This window comes from Strix uralensis, chromosome 8, assembly GCF_047716275.1.
Source record: "Strix uralensis isolate ZFMK-TIS-50842 chromosome 8, bStrUra1, whole genome shotgun sequence".
NCBI lineage: Eukaryota > Metazoa > Chordata > Aves > Strigiformes > Strigidae > Strix > Strix uralensis.
The window spans coordinates 2816977-2832195 of NC_133979.1; the positions used below are offsets into that span (position 1 = coordinate 2816977).

At 45.2% G+C, this 15219-nt stretch overlaps 1 protein-coding gene across 2 annotated transcripts in view; it reads right to left on the reverse strand.

Annotated features, from left to right (window-relative positions):
• The window catches only part of CACHD1 (cache domain containing 1), a 111479-nt gene extending 103614 nt beyond the window's left edge, over positions 1 to 7865 (reverse strand). For both annotated transcript variants that reach the window (XM_074875836.1, XM_074875837.1), the window contains exon 1: positions 7602 to 7865. In XM_074875836.1, the coding sequence (XP_074731937.1) occupies positions 7602 to 7826 (225 nt within the window). In that variant the 5' untranslated portion in view covers positions 7827 to 7865. The remainder of the gene's footprint in view (positions 1 to 7601) is intronic.
• Positions 7866 to 15219: the final 7354 nt, after the last annotated feature.

Genomic DNA, 15219 nt, shown 5'->3' on the forward strand with positions numbered 1-15219 from the left:
CAAAAAATGGCACGAAAATACTTTCATAACCCTACCAGGGTGAATGCACAGGAAATTCTGCTTAAGGAATTCCAGCTTCTAGAAACCTTTATGGCAACTTCCAGATGTGTCTATTTTAAAGCCTTTTTCCCTGGCCTCATTCCCACCTGTGACGATCATAAGTATAGCCAAAAATTCCTACTGCATTGCAGGAGCATGTGCAAAAAATGGCCAAAACCGGGCAGAAAGCACTGGCTAGACAGCTCCACAGAAATGCTGGAAGTAAAATTACAGCTTTTCTCAGAAAGGTGTTAGGGCTTTTCTGCTCTACTGGTAGAGTGGTCACAGCTTCAAATCACATAGTCAAAGTTGAGCAAAACCCTGCGCTCCAAGGGAAACAGCACTGGTGAAAAGCTGGTTTTATCAGCCGCGTCTGGCTGAGAAGCTGGTAAAGGGAGACATAATAGTTTGTTTTTACTAATGATTGGAATTGTGCAAATATACTTTTGCAAAATCACTTGGGAGACTCTATGGAAACCTTACAGGCAACTGATAAAAGTGACTCCATTAAAACTTTTCATGGGATTGGAAATGAGTATTAGTGACTTGTGGCACCATGATTATTTCAAAAGTCAACTCAAGACTTTCTCTGCTAAATTAGTATCACACAGAAATCTGTACCAGGGAAGAACATACATATCACAAGATTCAGGCAATGACTTAGCATGCACTCTATTTTATATTAGAAAAGGCATGTCTTCACAACAGACCCTGGGTAAGTATCAGTGTTATTAAACTCTGTTTTCCATGGGAAAGCGAGCAGAAGGATATCCTTTCAGATTTCATTACCACTACATGTTACTGAACAACAATAAACTACAGGAAAACGATGACTGCAGAATGTAGTGCCTCCGTACTTTACACACTTTATTCTGCATTAAGCCTACTACTATACAAGAAGAGGTAGTACAGCTATTAGTCAAAACCTCAGCAGAAGTTTTGACATACAAAACAAAGGCTGATACATCAAGTAAGTTACTTAAATTTCATTTTTTAAGGTATATTATCCATGTACGGGAAAAAAGAAAAAAACCACAACAGTTAATATTTTCCTTTTCATACAAATAAATCATTCCTGGGACATTATCCAACCCTTACTGAAGTCCCCCACAAAGCCCCCATAAGCTCTGCTCCACGAAGCATTGCCATGACCAGGCTCCAGAGAGCGGGGCTCGCACTGAGGTAGCCCTATACCCCAGCCCTGGGCACTTCCATCTATGGGGTGCCCTGACAAAGGAAATGGAGAAATTTGGGGTTCTTCCTTATAGCTGGGCACTTCCACACATGGGGTACTGAATTGACAAGGCTCCAAGGCTCCAATCATTTCTTTACCAATTTTTCACCAATAATTGAAGAACAGAAAACAGTAATTGTTGAACAAAAAAAAAAATCTGTTAATACTTAATATTTCCTTTAATCCACAGTCATAAAAGAATAACCAGCAAACACACACCAAAATCTTTTACTACTTCACATTTCCTTCCATTCTCAAACATATCTTGCCTTTCTGTCTGAGAGGAGGTGAAGCACTCCGTGTTATTTGACAATAAGCATTGGATTTTTTCTCACCAGTGCCTGGCCAAGCTACCAGCAGCAGAGCAGCTTCTCTGCTACGTTCAGATCGTCAGGCACTAACTATTCCTCCTTCGCTGCATTAAGCCAAGAAAAAAGTGGGCTAACACACGCTGTATTTACTTCTGCGCCTTCTTACCATACGTGTTATCAGCCCTGCCACAGCTGAGAGATTCCCAATCACTTCACAGCGTACTTGGATCTCTTGCTGCTAATAACCCCTCCGGTCCCCACCACGACTGGCAGGGTCCTTCGTCACAGCAGTGCAGGGGACAGCTAATTATCTACCAACCCACCTTGCTGCACCACACTCGGCAACTTTTATCTGCACAGGACAGCTGCATTCTCCCCGTTTGAAGTGAAATGTCAGTCTTCGCTAATGCAACAAGACTTACATCACTAACGATGTCCCGACACTTTGAAGACACAACTCAAAGCCTAATTAAAAATTCAGATTCGGTCTCCCACATGCAGCCATTTTCACTGCCCTTCCACCAGGACCTCTCTCTATCTTTTTGAAATGTTTCATGCTGGAAAAAAAAAAAAAAGAATCTGTGTGGAACAGGATGAAAAACTGCTGCAGTCTTGGGCTTTCAGAGTGCCTTGAAAAAGGCTGCTGTAGCTGGATTCAAACCAAGGCATAATCATGTAAAACAGATGAGGTTTTACTCCACTGGTTTCTACTCTGTAATTATTACTAAAGTGAGCACTACTGCCAAATAATAATTAAAAACTATATATATAGTCAAATATTTATCAGCCTTCCTTACATTATTCTATTGTATTTCCACTTTATAAGCTGGAAACAACCTGAAAATAAAAAGAAAAAAAAAAAGCAAAGCAGTTTTCCGTGCTGTCATTTAGTTGGGGGTCCACAGAAGTCCAAGTTTCAGACCCAGTGCTGGAAGACTTGTGGTGCTGTAAAGCTGCACAAGTAGCTCGCAGTCACCGACAGACTTATTTGTAAATACCCATAGAAAGAAGTGGGCAAATGTGTGAAACCCCTGATTTCAGAGATGGAGAACCACGGATCTGGCATTTCCACTGGTCTGCAGCGCAGCTCAAAATGGAATTTATCTCTTCTAAGTCGTAAATCCACTGTCATCAGCCAGAAGACCATCCCATTAGAAAAAAAAAATATTGTATTCTGTCAGTGTTCATTTTCAAAGAGATTAAATAAATGGACAGTTTTGGTGACTGTAACTCTTTGCCATCACCCAGAAAGCTCAAAGGATGTGGATTTTTCAGAACAATGGTGTCAGGGCATCCTCCCCATATAAACCCCCTGACATCTCCGCATCTCCATGTCATTCTGGTCTGCACACAATCTGTTCTTCTTGAAAAACATATGGCCAGACAACTTATTAGTAAAATAAATAACAGGCTTGCCAATCAACCTGAAAAAGCTTGTACTATGCTGTTTGTTATTTTACACATCACTAAATCACCTGAGCAAGTATTAATATCAAAAGAAAAAAAAAAAAAACACACCAGGAAAAAAATGACCAGCAAACTGCTGTTTTCAGATTAAAAATGTATTTGTTTTTTCTTCCAACCACCAAGATCAGTAACAGACAATGAGAAAAGGCTGTGCTTCCTTCACAGAGTAAGTGTAAAGGATTAAGATAGCAGAGCTGCCTTCAAAAATACTCAAGGCCCTCTGGGCCTATAACTTTTCTTACTATCTGGCTAGAAACATCAACATGCATTTTGAAAGTTATAGAAGCACTTAACAACGCTTTTTATCTTCAAAGCATTGCTTAATCCTTTCAACTCTCACTGCAAGTATTATATCCCTGTTTTGGAGGTGGAGATGTTACCTTGCCCCACACTATCAAAAAATAGTCCTCACCTTGGATGCCCCGTGCAGATTTAGAGGGATAAAGCTTGCCAAAACCAAACAAAACGCTCAGAAAAGTTCTGATCTATTCTATTCCTGCCTTCACCTCCCAAATAAAGAATTCCAGTTGTTTCAACCAACAACCTACTCCGTAATTTCAACCAGGTCTGAGAAGCCAGGGTCAGACAAGCCAGGTAACAGGGATGGTGAAACTCCAGCAGCAGACCAGGTCATGCCACAACCCCCAATTTCGTTATAGTATTAGTATAAAGGAGCACTTAGCTTTTAATTACTGCTGAGTGCCAGCTCTGTCCAGGAGAATATGTTACAGGACTCTCACGCGAGCTGCTCGTTCACCAAGCTCCAGCCCTCTGCAAATTATGACGTTGGGCTATTTAAGACGTAGTCTACTGAGTAATGACAAGTAATAGGGCTGCTCAGGCTGGCAAGCAGAGATGTGATTGCACGCTGTCTTCCAAGGATGCAGCCTGCTGCCAAAAACTGCTCCCTGTAACGACACGGCCACTGTCAACATGCACTCCAGCTAACAAAAAAAGAAGATAATGGTTTCAGGTGAGTGTAGGTACAGTATCTGTGTCCTGCTGTGGGCACAGCATCCCCCCCAAACCAGCGGCTTTTCTTCCCACTGCTGTCACAGTACAGCGGCCTCCATCCAACAGGAAGGAGAGGGAAGAGTAAGAGATCATGGTGTGGCTGTTTCTGGTTAATCAGGAAGAAGCACTAACGAACTTTGGGGAGAACCATGAACAGATCACCTCTATTGCTCAGGGAAAAAAGATGCGCCAGCACGCGCACGTACGCACCACCCCATCTCCTGATGCATAAAAGGAAATAGATGCACTATTAAGATACAGCATCATGAACTATGGTTTTGGTAGAACAGAACAACAATTAATCAGTGCAACACAGAAGTCAAGCAATTGAACTTCCCACATTTAACCACTCCTGGAGAATTAACACCCAGGACAGTAACACACAGACACCCAGGAACCCGCGCCTCCTTCTGCACTGCAGTGCCCAACATGTGTTCTCACTAAGCAAATACTTTGCAGGATATAAATGTGTATATTTTAATTTGGAACTTAAATAAGAAACTGTTAAACTGCTGTCCAATACATTCAGCGACTGATGCATCTCACGAGTTGTCACCTACATTACGTTATCCTCAGCTGCTCTATGCAGCACCATCCAAGGAATAAATTTATATACAAAAATCAGAGCGCTTACATGGGCGAGAAAACAAAGCGTTACTTAAAGGTAATAGTCAGATCCTGCACTCATGCAAGTGTCTATAAATAGAAAGCAGTGGTGTGAGTGCCAAAAACAACCGTCAGACTGATGCTGGCATCACAAATCTCCCTCATCCTCATTCTTCCTGTAGCTTCAGCCTGTATCACAATGCAGTCGTACATGCACCTCACTCCTCTCAACAATGCAAAATAATGTAATTTCAATAAACACACTAAGTCGTTATTGCTGTTGGACTAATTACATGAAATGCTGGTAGAAGAAGAATGTATCGCAGGAAGTAGGTACTGTACGGAGGAGACGGATCTTGTTTATAGCACCGATGGCTGCTCCAGCAGACATCTGATTTATTTTCTCTCTCACAACTTCTGTATTCATTACGCAAGCATTTAAGGCTCAGAAATTTCGTGGTTCTCCTCTTACCTCTTCCACTTGCTCCTCTAGTGACCGCTCTGGAGGCTCCACCTCATCCTCCCTTCCTGCATTTATGGAGGCTCTGTCTACAATTTCCTCTTTTTCCAGACTCAAAACACACCCAAACCAACCTCTCACCCTCACTCTATTTAAGCATTTCCACCTGCTCCTTCACTCATTGGATGCTTCCTGCCCACCTCCAGCTCAGACCTACCCTTCCTCCAAAGCCCTCTCCCACAGTTACGTCCCGCTCCGGCGGCTGGTGACACCACCTCCTGCCTATCACCAGGATGTGCAGACGTGGGACCCACAACTGGCAAGGACCAAAGCATGAAGAGAGCGTGAAAGGAAGCATTAAATCCCGCCGCTTCCTCCCCTACAATTTATGAAACTAAAATAAAACCGCAGCTCCCAAATGGTTGGACATTAATCCTTCTTCTCGCTACCGCAACTTCCTCTCCCCAGGTCCTGATTTGGGGCCTGCCTCCGCGTCGCCCTCTAAACCCAGGACAACACCCCTGGATTTCTACCCAGTTAAAGCCCAAAAGCACTCTCACTCTTCTTCCAAAAGCCCCCACTCCTCCTTTCTGCCTGGGCACGGCCCCGCCACAGCACCTGTTTGCATCACCCCGAGCATCCCTGCTGTGCCGGCAGCCCGCCGCTCGCCAACAACCCCGCACAAGTGGAGAAAAAGGGTGATTCTGTGCCAGCTACGCCCAGCCCCGCCTGAGCGGGCTTAGGAAATTTCTGCCCTAAAATCGAGTGAGAAGCACGGGCTTGCAGTGACACATGTCATAACATTTTTTGTTCTACTGGAGAAGGTCAGCAAAGAAGCTTCGAAAATCAGGGGAGGTTTGTTCCCACCGGTTTTTAATCTTAAACAGCTGTAATAATGTTACAGGGGAGAGCAAAGGACAGGCTGCACATTAGCTTGATGGGAGTTAAGACAGCCAAAATATTAAGCATATAAAAATAGAGCTCAGTATGAAAAGGGTTTAACTACCAGTTTCACCGCATTAAATTACTTTGGGGCCTTAAATATCCAATAGCAAACGCAGCTTTAATGTTATTTGCATGCAGACTGGTCCCCAGTTCATATCATCAGTGCAATTCTTGGAAAGAAAACCCGGCTCATCCTACAGTTAGCTGGTGTATCACAGGAAGGTAACCACGTATATTTTCACGAGTTGCCTTTTTAACAACAGTATGTGTTGAAATGATCGCATTAGTTTGTTTTTTTTTTTTTTAAACACCAGAAATAGATTTAGCAGCACAATTCCACTGACTTAATTTGCATTAACCAGGGACTCCACCATTTCCAGGATTATGCTCGTAGCTTTTGAGGGGAAATACACACATACATGTGTATGTACAGCACAGGGGGGAAAAAAAAAAAAAAAAAAAAAGCGGCTTCCTTGAATTCAGTACATCAATAATCTACCTTGTTAAGTGAAGTCATTTAAATCCACGTCTTCTTAGCATCAGGGACAAGAGACAGCTCAGTGTTTTCCCGGACAAAACGCAGCCCTAGGAGGGCGGCCAACACAATGATGTTTCAGAGGTGAGAGAATGAGGCCAGTTTAGAGAAGATAAAAGGCCATTTGGGTAGAGACCCCTGCTGATCCCATGAAAGTGTCTCCTTTTCAATTTGGGAGCCTTTTAAAACTGCATTTGCTACTGACCATACCTTCCCCTGAAAGCCGCTTGGGATCCGATTTCACTTTTTTTCTCCCCCCCCGAGGGAGGGTCCGTGGCCGATAGCTGGAACGCAGGTACCAGCACACCCCACCAGTCCGACCAGTCCCTACACGGATCACCCCGCTAAACCGCCGCCTCGAAGGCTGAGATGCCACCACCTCCTCCACCACCACCACCACCTTCACCCAGACCCCCCACAGGAATTACAGCACCTGAATAAACTCGCCCAAACGCACGCTCGGCCCGGGAAGAATTGCTTTTTTCCCCCCGATCCGAGCGTTTTTCTCCTGGCAGCCGCCCGCCAGCTGGCAGCGGGATGCTCGGGCGGGGAGGTGGGGGGGGGGAGGTCAGCACCCGGCCGCCAGCCCCACAGCCGCCCCGGCGGGGCCGGGCTCGGACCCCTCTGCGAAAACCGGGTTTAGGCGGGGGGGGGGGGGGGGGGGGAGGGAATTTAACACAATAGAAACGAGCAGAAATTATAAATAAAACGGAGTTTCTCCGTGCCGCCGTCCCCCCCTCGCTCTTAGCAGAGCCCGCGCCGGGGCCGGGGCTGAGGGGAGCGGGGCCGGGGCTGAGGGGAGCGGGGCCGCTCAAAGGCGGAGGGAAAGTTTGCAAAGAAGAAAAGACCCCCCCGGGGCGTGAGGGAAGAAAGGAAGGAATGGAGAAAGAAAGGGCAAAACAGGAATCGGGAAGAGCGTGTGGAGGAGGGAAGGAGGGAGGGGAAGAGGGAGGGAAAACCAGGCGAGGCGCGCGGCGGGCCGGGCCGTACCTGCATGGTGACGACCCCCAGCTCCTCGGTCGCCAGTTTCCTCATCTGGGTGGCCAGGACCTGCGCCTCGTCCAGGATGGAGAACTCCGCCTCGGCGTTGCCCAGCCCGCAGAGCAGCGCCAGGCAGAGGAGGCCGAGCGGTCCCCGGCCCCGCGGCGGGCGGCGGCCCCGGGCGGTGGTGGAGGCGGCGGCGGCGGCCTCCAGCCTCCCGCCGCCCCGCGCCATGCTGCCGCGGCGGGAGAGCCGCGGGCACCGCCTCCGGCCAACGGCCCTCCGCCACCCCCCCCGCACCGACCCGGTCCCGGCGCCCCCGGGGGCCCGGTTAGGGCTGCGCGGCGGCCGCCATGCAGGGGGGGGGGACGGGGCGGGGGGGGGGACGGCGGCGGCAGCGGCTGGGCGGGAGGGCGGCCGCTGCGCCCCGCGCCCGGCTCCGGGGACACTGCGCGCCGCGGCCCCGGCGCTGACTGAGAGCGGCGGCGGCGGCGGCGGGAGAGACGCAAAGTGCGGAGCGGAGGCGGAGCGGGAGCGGCGGAGCCGGGATCGGAGTCGCCGCGGGGGGAGGGAGGCGGCGGGGGCGGCCGCGCTGCGGGCGGGGGCGGCGGCGGGACGGGACGGGACGGGACGGGACGGGACGGGACGGGCCCCCCCCCCGCCCTCCCGCTCCCGCCCCGCCCCGCCCCGCCCCGCCCCGCCGACCCGGTCCCGGGAACCGCGGGTGTGACTTTAACCGGCCGTCGGCGCAGTCCTGAGCAGTCACCACGCTTTCTTCCTTTTTTTTTTTTTTTTAAAAAAAGCTTTTTTTTTAAGCTTTTTTAAAAGCTTTTTTAAAAAAACCTTTCTTAAACTTTTTTTAAACTTTTAAAAACTTTTTAAACTTTTTTTAAACTCTTTTAAAACTCTTTTTAATCTTTTCTTTGACTTTTAACATGGTCTAAGGTGCCTACGTGTCACCAAATAAAGAAATGAAAGCAGTAAAACTTTTTTAAACTTTCTTTTAAACTTTAAAAAAACTTTTTAAAAAACTTTTTCAAAACTTTTTGAAAACTATTTAAAAACTTTTTAATTGTTTTATTAAAACTTTTTAAAAACTTTTTAAAAACTTCTAAAAGACTTTTTTAAAACTTTTTTTAAACTTTTTAAAAAACTTTTTTAAAAACTTTTTTTAAACCTTTTTTTACCCTTTTTATTTTTTTTTTAATCTTCTTTTCTTTTAAATCAGAGCACAATGTGCCTGCCTCCTCTCTCACAACCCTGAGCACAGCACCGGCCAGCACCAGCCGGTGTCAAGCGATGAGGCTTGAGAAAACGTTTATCGTGCCACAGGGCTGGAAAATAAATAAATGAAAGGAAGGCACATCAAGCCTAACCCACTCGATGGCACACAAATGACAGCTTGACCTCCCGGGAAGAGTGACACAGAAATATAACAAGCCGAGACCCCTGGAGAAAGATCCCCTGTGGGTGACAAAGCCACGTTGGGGCGAAGCAGAGGAACCCCCGTCCGTACCCTCGGCTCATAAGCCCCTCGGCCCTGGCAGCGCCAGGCGGGCGAGCACACGCCAGCCCCTGCACCCGGCGACACGCAGCAGCTTCCTCAATCCCCCATCTTCCTCACACCTTCCACGTTCCCTCCTCACCATGCGCCTCGTTAGGGACACACCAGAAGTGTCCCTGGTGTGCACAGTGGGAAAATACGTACAGGGGAATGAAATTTGCCAAATGAAAGCAGCAGTCCTTTTATTCTGCACCTGGCAGCGGTTCCTGCCCAGCCCAAGAAGTCAAATAGTAGGCATGTATGAAATACGTACCCTCTAGATTTACTCTTATTAATTAACACTTTCTGTCAAAACCCTGCAAATGTGTATAATTTTTAAATAAATCTGACCTGTGGTGACTAGATGGCTTCAATATCCACTTCACTAGTTAATTTTTTTAAGGGTCCTACCAGAGTCCTTCATGTCCCGTAGCAGTAGGTTCCACAAGTGAACAATTCATCTGAGAATTAATTCAACAATATTATTTCCTACAATCATACACTATGTTCTTGAAATGTGCTTTCCATCTGCTTTAACAGTTGATTTTTTTGACTTCTCCCAGGCGCTGGGTGCCAGCAGCGATTCCCCATCCTGCTTTGTTGCGAGGGGGAGCTGGGTCAGACCCAAAACCCTTCTCTTGGGGGAGAGGGCTGCGGCCCGGCAGCACCTGCTGGCATCTCTCAGGGTCAGGTTTTACCTGTAAGGGACCTCAGCAAAACTCTCTTTCATTTGGTTTTAATAAATGAAATTTAATTCTTAATATGCAAAAGCTGTATCAGTTTATCCTTGGCTTTTGTTCGTTTAGGTGATTTATGGGTCTAGCGTAATATATTTATTTCAGTTTTCCTGAGGAGGACTTCTGGTTTAGCAAAAGCAACCTAAACCAAAACGACGCCTCTCAAAGCTGCCATCATCAGTATCTTGTCTTTCTGTTGCTGAAGCAGCATTTGCTACCTGAAAGACAAGGAATTTTCTTTCCATCATGCTGAAGCTTTTGGGCTTCTGTTGGAATATTTTCCCTGGGCCCAAGAGAGAGAGAAGCAAAACTGAGCCAAATTCGCTCTTAGCACTAGTCATTTTCATATTACATTTTATGGTTTTTTTATTAGATTCACTAGTGTAGGACGCAAAGGTTTTAAATTATAGTGAAAAGCTGAGTGGTTTTCAAATATCTTGGCTAAACTACCTGTTTTTTTTATTTTATTTCTGACCTTAGCTGCATGTTTGAAAAGAAAACTCCATCTCTGTAAACTTTGTTACATAAAAAATTATCAAATCGAGGTCACAGCTGGAGCTAAGTCAGTAGCTCGCTACAGGAGTAGCAACACCACTGAATTTCCAGCTATCCAAGTCATCCAATTCATGCACCCGATCATGAAATCACAAGGTTAATGCTACAAATAGTCTTTTTTTTTTTTTACAAACTAACTTCAGGAAATGAATGAGGCAATTGTCCTTCTGGTTCCAAAGCCCCAGGATCCTGCTCATGGCGAGGGAACCGACTGAACAGGTTTAACATTTTCCTGTACAATCTAAACTCCTTTACTCTACAGCCCTCGAGGCAAACTCGGACTCCTCTTGGAGTTCCCATATGCTTCATGCCTACACCGCTGCCTCCCCAGACAAGCTAGCCAGCTTTCAGCACAGCAGCAGTTAGCAACCCTTCCTTCCAACCTGCAGCTCAGGCTGCAACGAGTTGCCTCCTGCATTTACAGAGGAGCTGGTCCATGGTGTGGAAAGCAAACCTGACACAGAATTGCAACCAAGGTAACCACCAGTAGTGCCGTTTCTAAATTAGTTGTACACCCGCTTGCTTTCACACATCAAAATATTTAAAGACAAATGGGAAACAACTCCCTCCAAAATGACCCAGGGGAAAAAAAGAATAGGGTATCTAAAAAAAACCAAACAAATTTCAGACTATACGGCCTTTGTAGTCAGAGGACATCAGTCAAAACTGCCAATTCAGACAACCTGATGTTTATCACCCTCAAACCAGGCTGGTCTTTCACACACTAGATGGTCTGGCTGACACAGCTGTGGATTAGATCCGTCTCCTCTTGCCTCAGAATAAGCCTTGGAGAAGAGGAGGATTGCCCTTGCTTGGTGCTGTAGGGTTGTGGCATCCCCAGCAGTGGAGCATGTACGTGCCACAGGCTGGAGAGGGAAAGGACCAGTGACATGCGAAGAAGAGAAGAGATGAAGCTTCTGCTAGGCTAACAGCCTTCAGGCATAAATAATGCAGCCATTCAGATTTGCAAAAATGAGGCCACTCTAGAAATATGTCCCTTTTTTTTTCTAAAGAGCGAGAAAAGAATGAATCTAGAGTTTAAATGCTGGAGTCTAGGAAGAAGAGGAACATATGTCAGATATAAATCCCAGCACCACAGTGGGAGTAAACATGCTTTTGACAGCAGCATATGCAGATGCCGAATAGGTCAGTATATGGCAACGCTGGGAAACAGAACAAGTGAGATGCCTCCAAAATAGCTGGTACATTTGACAGCACCAGAGAAAAGCACTATTTCTGTAGCGTGTGATTCAAGGTGGTTTATTAATTGTGTATATCCCTCTGTAGAGATCATGATGTTATTGATATATCTTCTAAACTTCCTTTACAGATAAATATTTAAATTATATTTTTAAAACTGTAATCTAACTGTATATACAGGTACACATCCATATGAATAAAGGTCCCTTTTGTGGTACCCCTAGGCTGCTGCGCTTGCTTCACTTTGCAGCAAGTCCCTGCACTCTCCTAGCAAATTAGGAGCATCATATGTTGAAAAAGCACGGTCTGACCTTTGGAAAATCTCCTTGAAAGTGGCACTTCTTTTATGATACTAATCTTCATGCCTTCAAGCAATACAATATATGCTCAAAAAAATTATAAGGTAGACAGAATGTTTGCTTGGCAGCCTCACACTTTCTGCCCGATCCCCTCTCCCAGTCCGTAGCCCTTTCGCTAACTGATCGCGCGCAAACTGTACATATGGTACCCCCCATAAAGGCAGAGTGATACTCAGGCACTCACCAAGAAAAGAACTGAGAAACTCTTTGTGGCTCTCACTTCTAACCTCAAAGCAAATTTAATATAAATCCAGATTAAATATAGATTAAATATAGAGAAGACGGAAGTTTGTATAACGCTACTACTTTTTGCTTTGCTGCAGTCTTCCTCTTATCTGTCTCCATTTATGTGTTTTATTTTTACTTCTTTGTCTGACTCCTTTTCTATTTCCCTTCATTTTGATGGTGGTCATCAGTCAGCTGTACACAGGCTAAGTCTGAAGGGCTTACTTTCCTCATGTTGATGTTCATGTTTAGGTTCCCATCCCTCCTGTTATATTTTTGAACATTTTCTCCTCTGAAAGTTACATATTTGTGTTAGTTTTGGCTACACTTCTTGCTTTCTCAATAAGTTTGATCTTTGCGCACTCTTGAGAGTCAAGAGTTGAACATACTGACATGTTAGGATTAAGCCAAGGGTAGCGTCTCTTACTCTTTGATTTAGCCATGGAATACTTCAAGTAGCAATTGATTAATGCATCTGGAAACCGCTTCTCTAAACCTTGTTTCCTTGTATGCAGATGACAAACTCTGTTATACATTGGTAATAACTGTTTCTTGAACATTCTTCAGTAATTTCTGATTGGGAGAACGTTTGTATAAACCTGCTCTTAAGTCTGTACTCCTTATATGTGCCCATTTTCACATGTATCACACGGTAGGGCCTATAAGACTCTAAACTCCAAGTTTTATCTCATAGTCAGTGCAACGTCTGCCTGCTTAATCAGTCATTCCTTTATGGACTACAACCAGTAATGAAAATGGAAAAAATGCCTTGGTCTCCTCCCTCCCCAGCCTGGGGTCTGTAAGTGTGCCTATGAGAGCGTTCTTTCCATAGCACCATCATCACCAGATAATATTTTTAATGAAAGCCATCACATGTGTGGTGTGGGGTTTCAAAGTGAGCCTTGTGCCCAGCTGTACAGCTCGGCACTGAAAAAGCCTGATGCTAGCAGCATAGCTGTATCACAGCGTTATTGGTGTGGTCTCCTTTCGGGTCAGCTAATTTTATACTGAAGTCTAACTAAAAGATGATTTAAGGAAGAAAACAAACTCATAGGCTTCAAACTATCATCATTGAAGGGCTGAAATTTTTAAGCAAGTGCTAAGCAGGGGAGAGGCAGAGGCATCCCTGCCACGGGGAAGAGATGGCCACAGGAAGGAGTGGGTTGGGCACTGGAAGCCGATGGAAGGGCCCAAAGATCTTGGTTTGCTGCTCCTCCTGGCCCCAGAGAGAGAAAATGGGAGACAAACCCAGAAACTTCCCCCTGCAGAGCTTTCTGGTACTCCAGCATTTTCTTACCCTTTGCTAGAAAGAGTTATCTGGGGTCTGGGCACAAGGGCATCTCAGCACATCATGTTTCTCCTGAAACAAACCCACTGTGGGAGCATGATGTTACAACAGAAGTTCATGATACAGGAGAAATGATAGACATGATTTAACGCAATGTAGAAGAGAGTGAAGACAGCGTAGGAAAGCTGCAGTCAAACAGTTTGGGATTAATATAACCATAAAAGCAGATGGCATGGCGCTTTTTTTAACCAGTTGTCAGGCAGTCCATGGCAATTTATAAGTCATGACCTTTATATAATCACGTAATTACCTGTAAGAGAGCCAGCCTGTTAGGATGTTAATAGTTCACCACTCACAGTAGCTGTCAGAGTTTTTATCCTGTTCTTGCCATACCACACCTGAGCATTACCAAGGTTTCTGCTGTGCTTTTCCGTACAGACTGATTCTGGGCAGCAGGCAAGTGTGCTGGAACCTCTTCCAGAAATCGTGGTCCCCTGGGCTCACAACCCCATCCTAGTTCTAGTCTGATGAGCTTTCCTCACTCCAGCCACCTGATGCCTTCAGCATGTCTCCTTTGCCTGTATGGTACCTGGGATAACCTCCTTTAGCAGCGTGGCACCCAGCCCAGGGGGGAACCCCATGAAGGAGTGACATGGTTCACCGGGTGGTATTCCGAGCAAATTGTGAATGAGAAGCAAACTACATTTGAAACACGGTTAAGGAATTCTTTGAATCCATGGTTCTCTCATGAATGAAGACCGTATGAATTATTAAGCATTTTTCATGCTTATGGATAAAAGGACATGCCCATGCTGTGAAACAAAGGATACAAATTTCTAATTCACATTTCTTGATTTCATCATTCTTCCATGGTTCTTCTTATTCTGTATGATATTTTAGCTACACACAGCTAATGGAGAGAGCAAACATGATTAGAAAGACACTATTTGTGAGATTATTGCTAAAATCAAAATATTGTATTACTTGTACTTTTTCTATAATTTTAGGATAATCTGAAAATAGCATCAGATGCTGCTTTTTAAAAAAAAAAAAAAAAAAAACAAACTTGTTTTCAATTTCAATATCATCTTGCATCAGCAGTACCCTGCATTGGAGGGAGTGTACATTTGCCTTGGCAGCAGAAGCCAGATTAGACCCATAGGAACCTTCACAAGGCTAGAACAGCTTTTGACATCATGTATCTCAGGTGTCAAAGAGTACAAAATTGGACCTCTCATTACATTCGGCATTAAATTTTTACCGACCACATGAAAAATATATACCTCTATGTTAGTTATGAGAACCACTGGCTTTTTCCAGTATGCTTCCTCCTTTGGAGCTGCCAGACTCTAACAAAGACTCACCGATTATATGCAAACTGTAGTTTTTCAGAGACTTATAATTTCGCTAAATTTGGCTGGATTTTCATAGGTGTATCAAAGGGCATGCTCTTGGCCAGTGTGGCAAAACTTAAACAACCTCAGCTTTTCTCTTTTCTCAACAAAACAACTTTGTTTATAGTTTTCTATAACCTCATTCACAGAAATGGCTTGAACCCTTCAGCATGAATCTCTTGGAGTCTAAAGCAAAAAATAGCTAGGAGCTTTCCAGCACAAACAGAAAAAAAAGGCCAAACCTGAAAACCTGGATCTTATCGTTGAGAATGGCAGGCAGCCTTGAGAACAGGCACTGCTACCGGCAATATTTGTAATAATTCTGA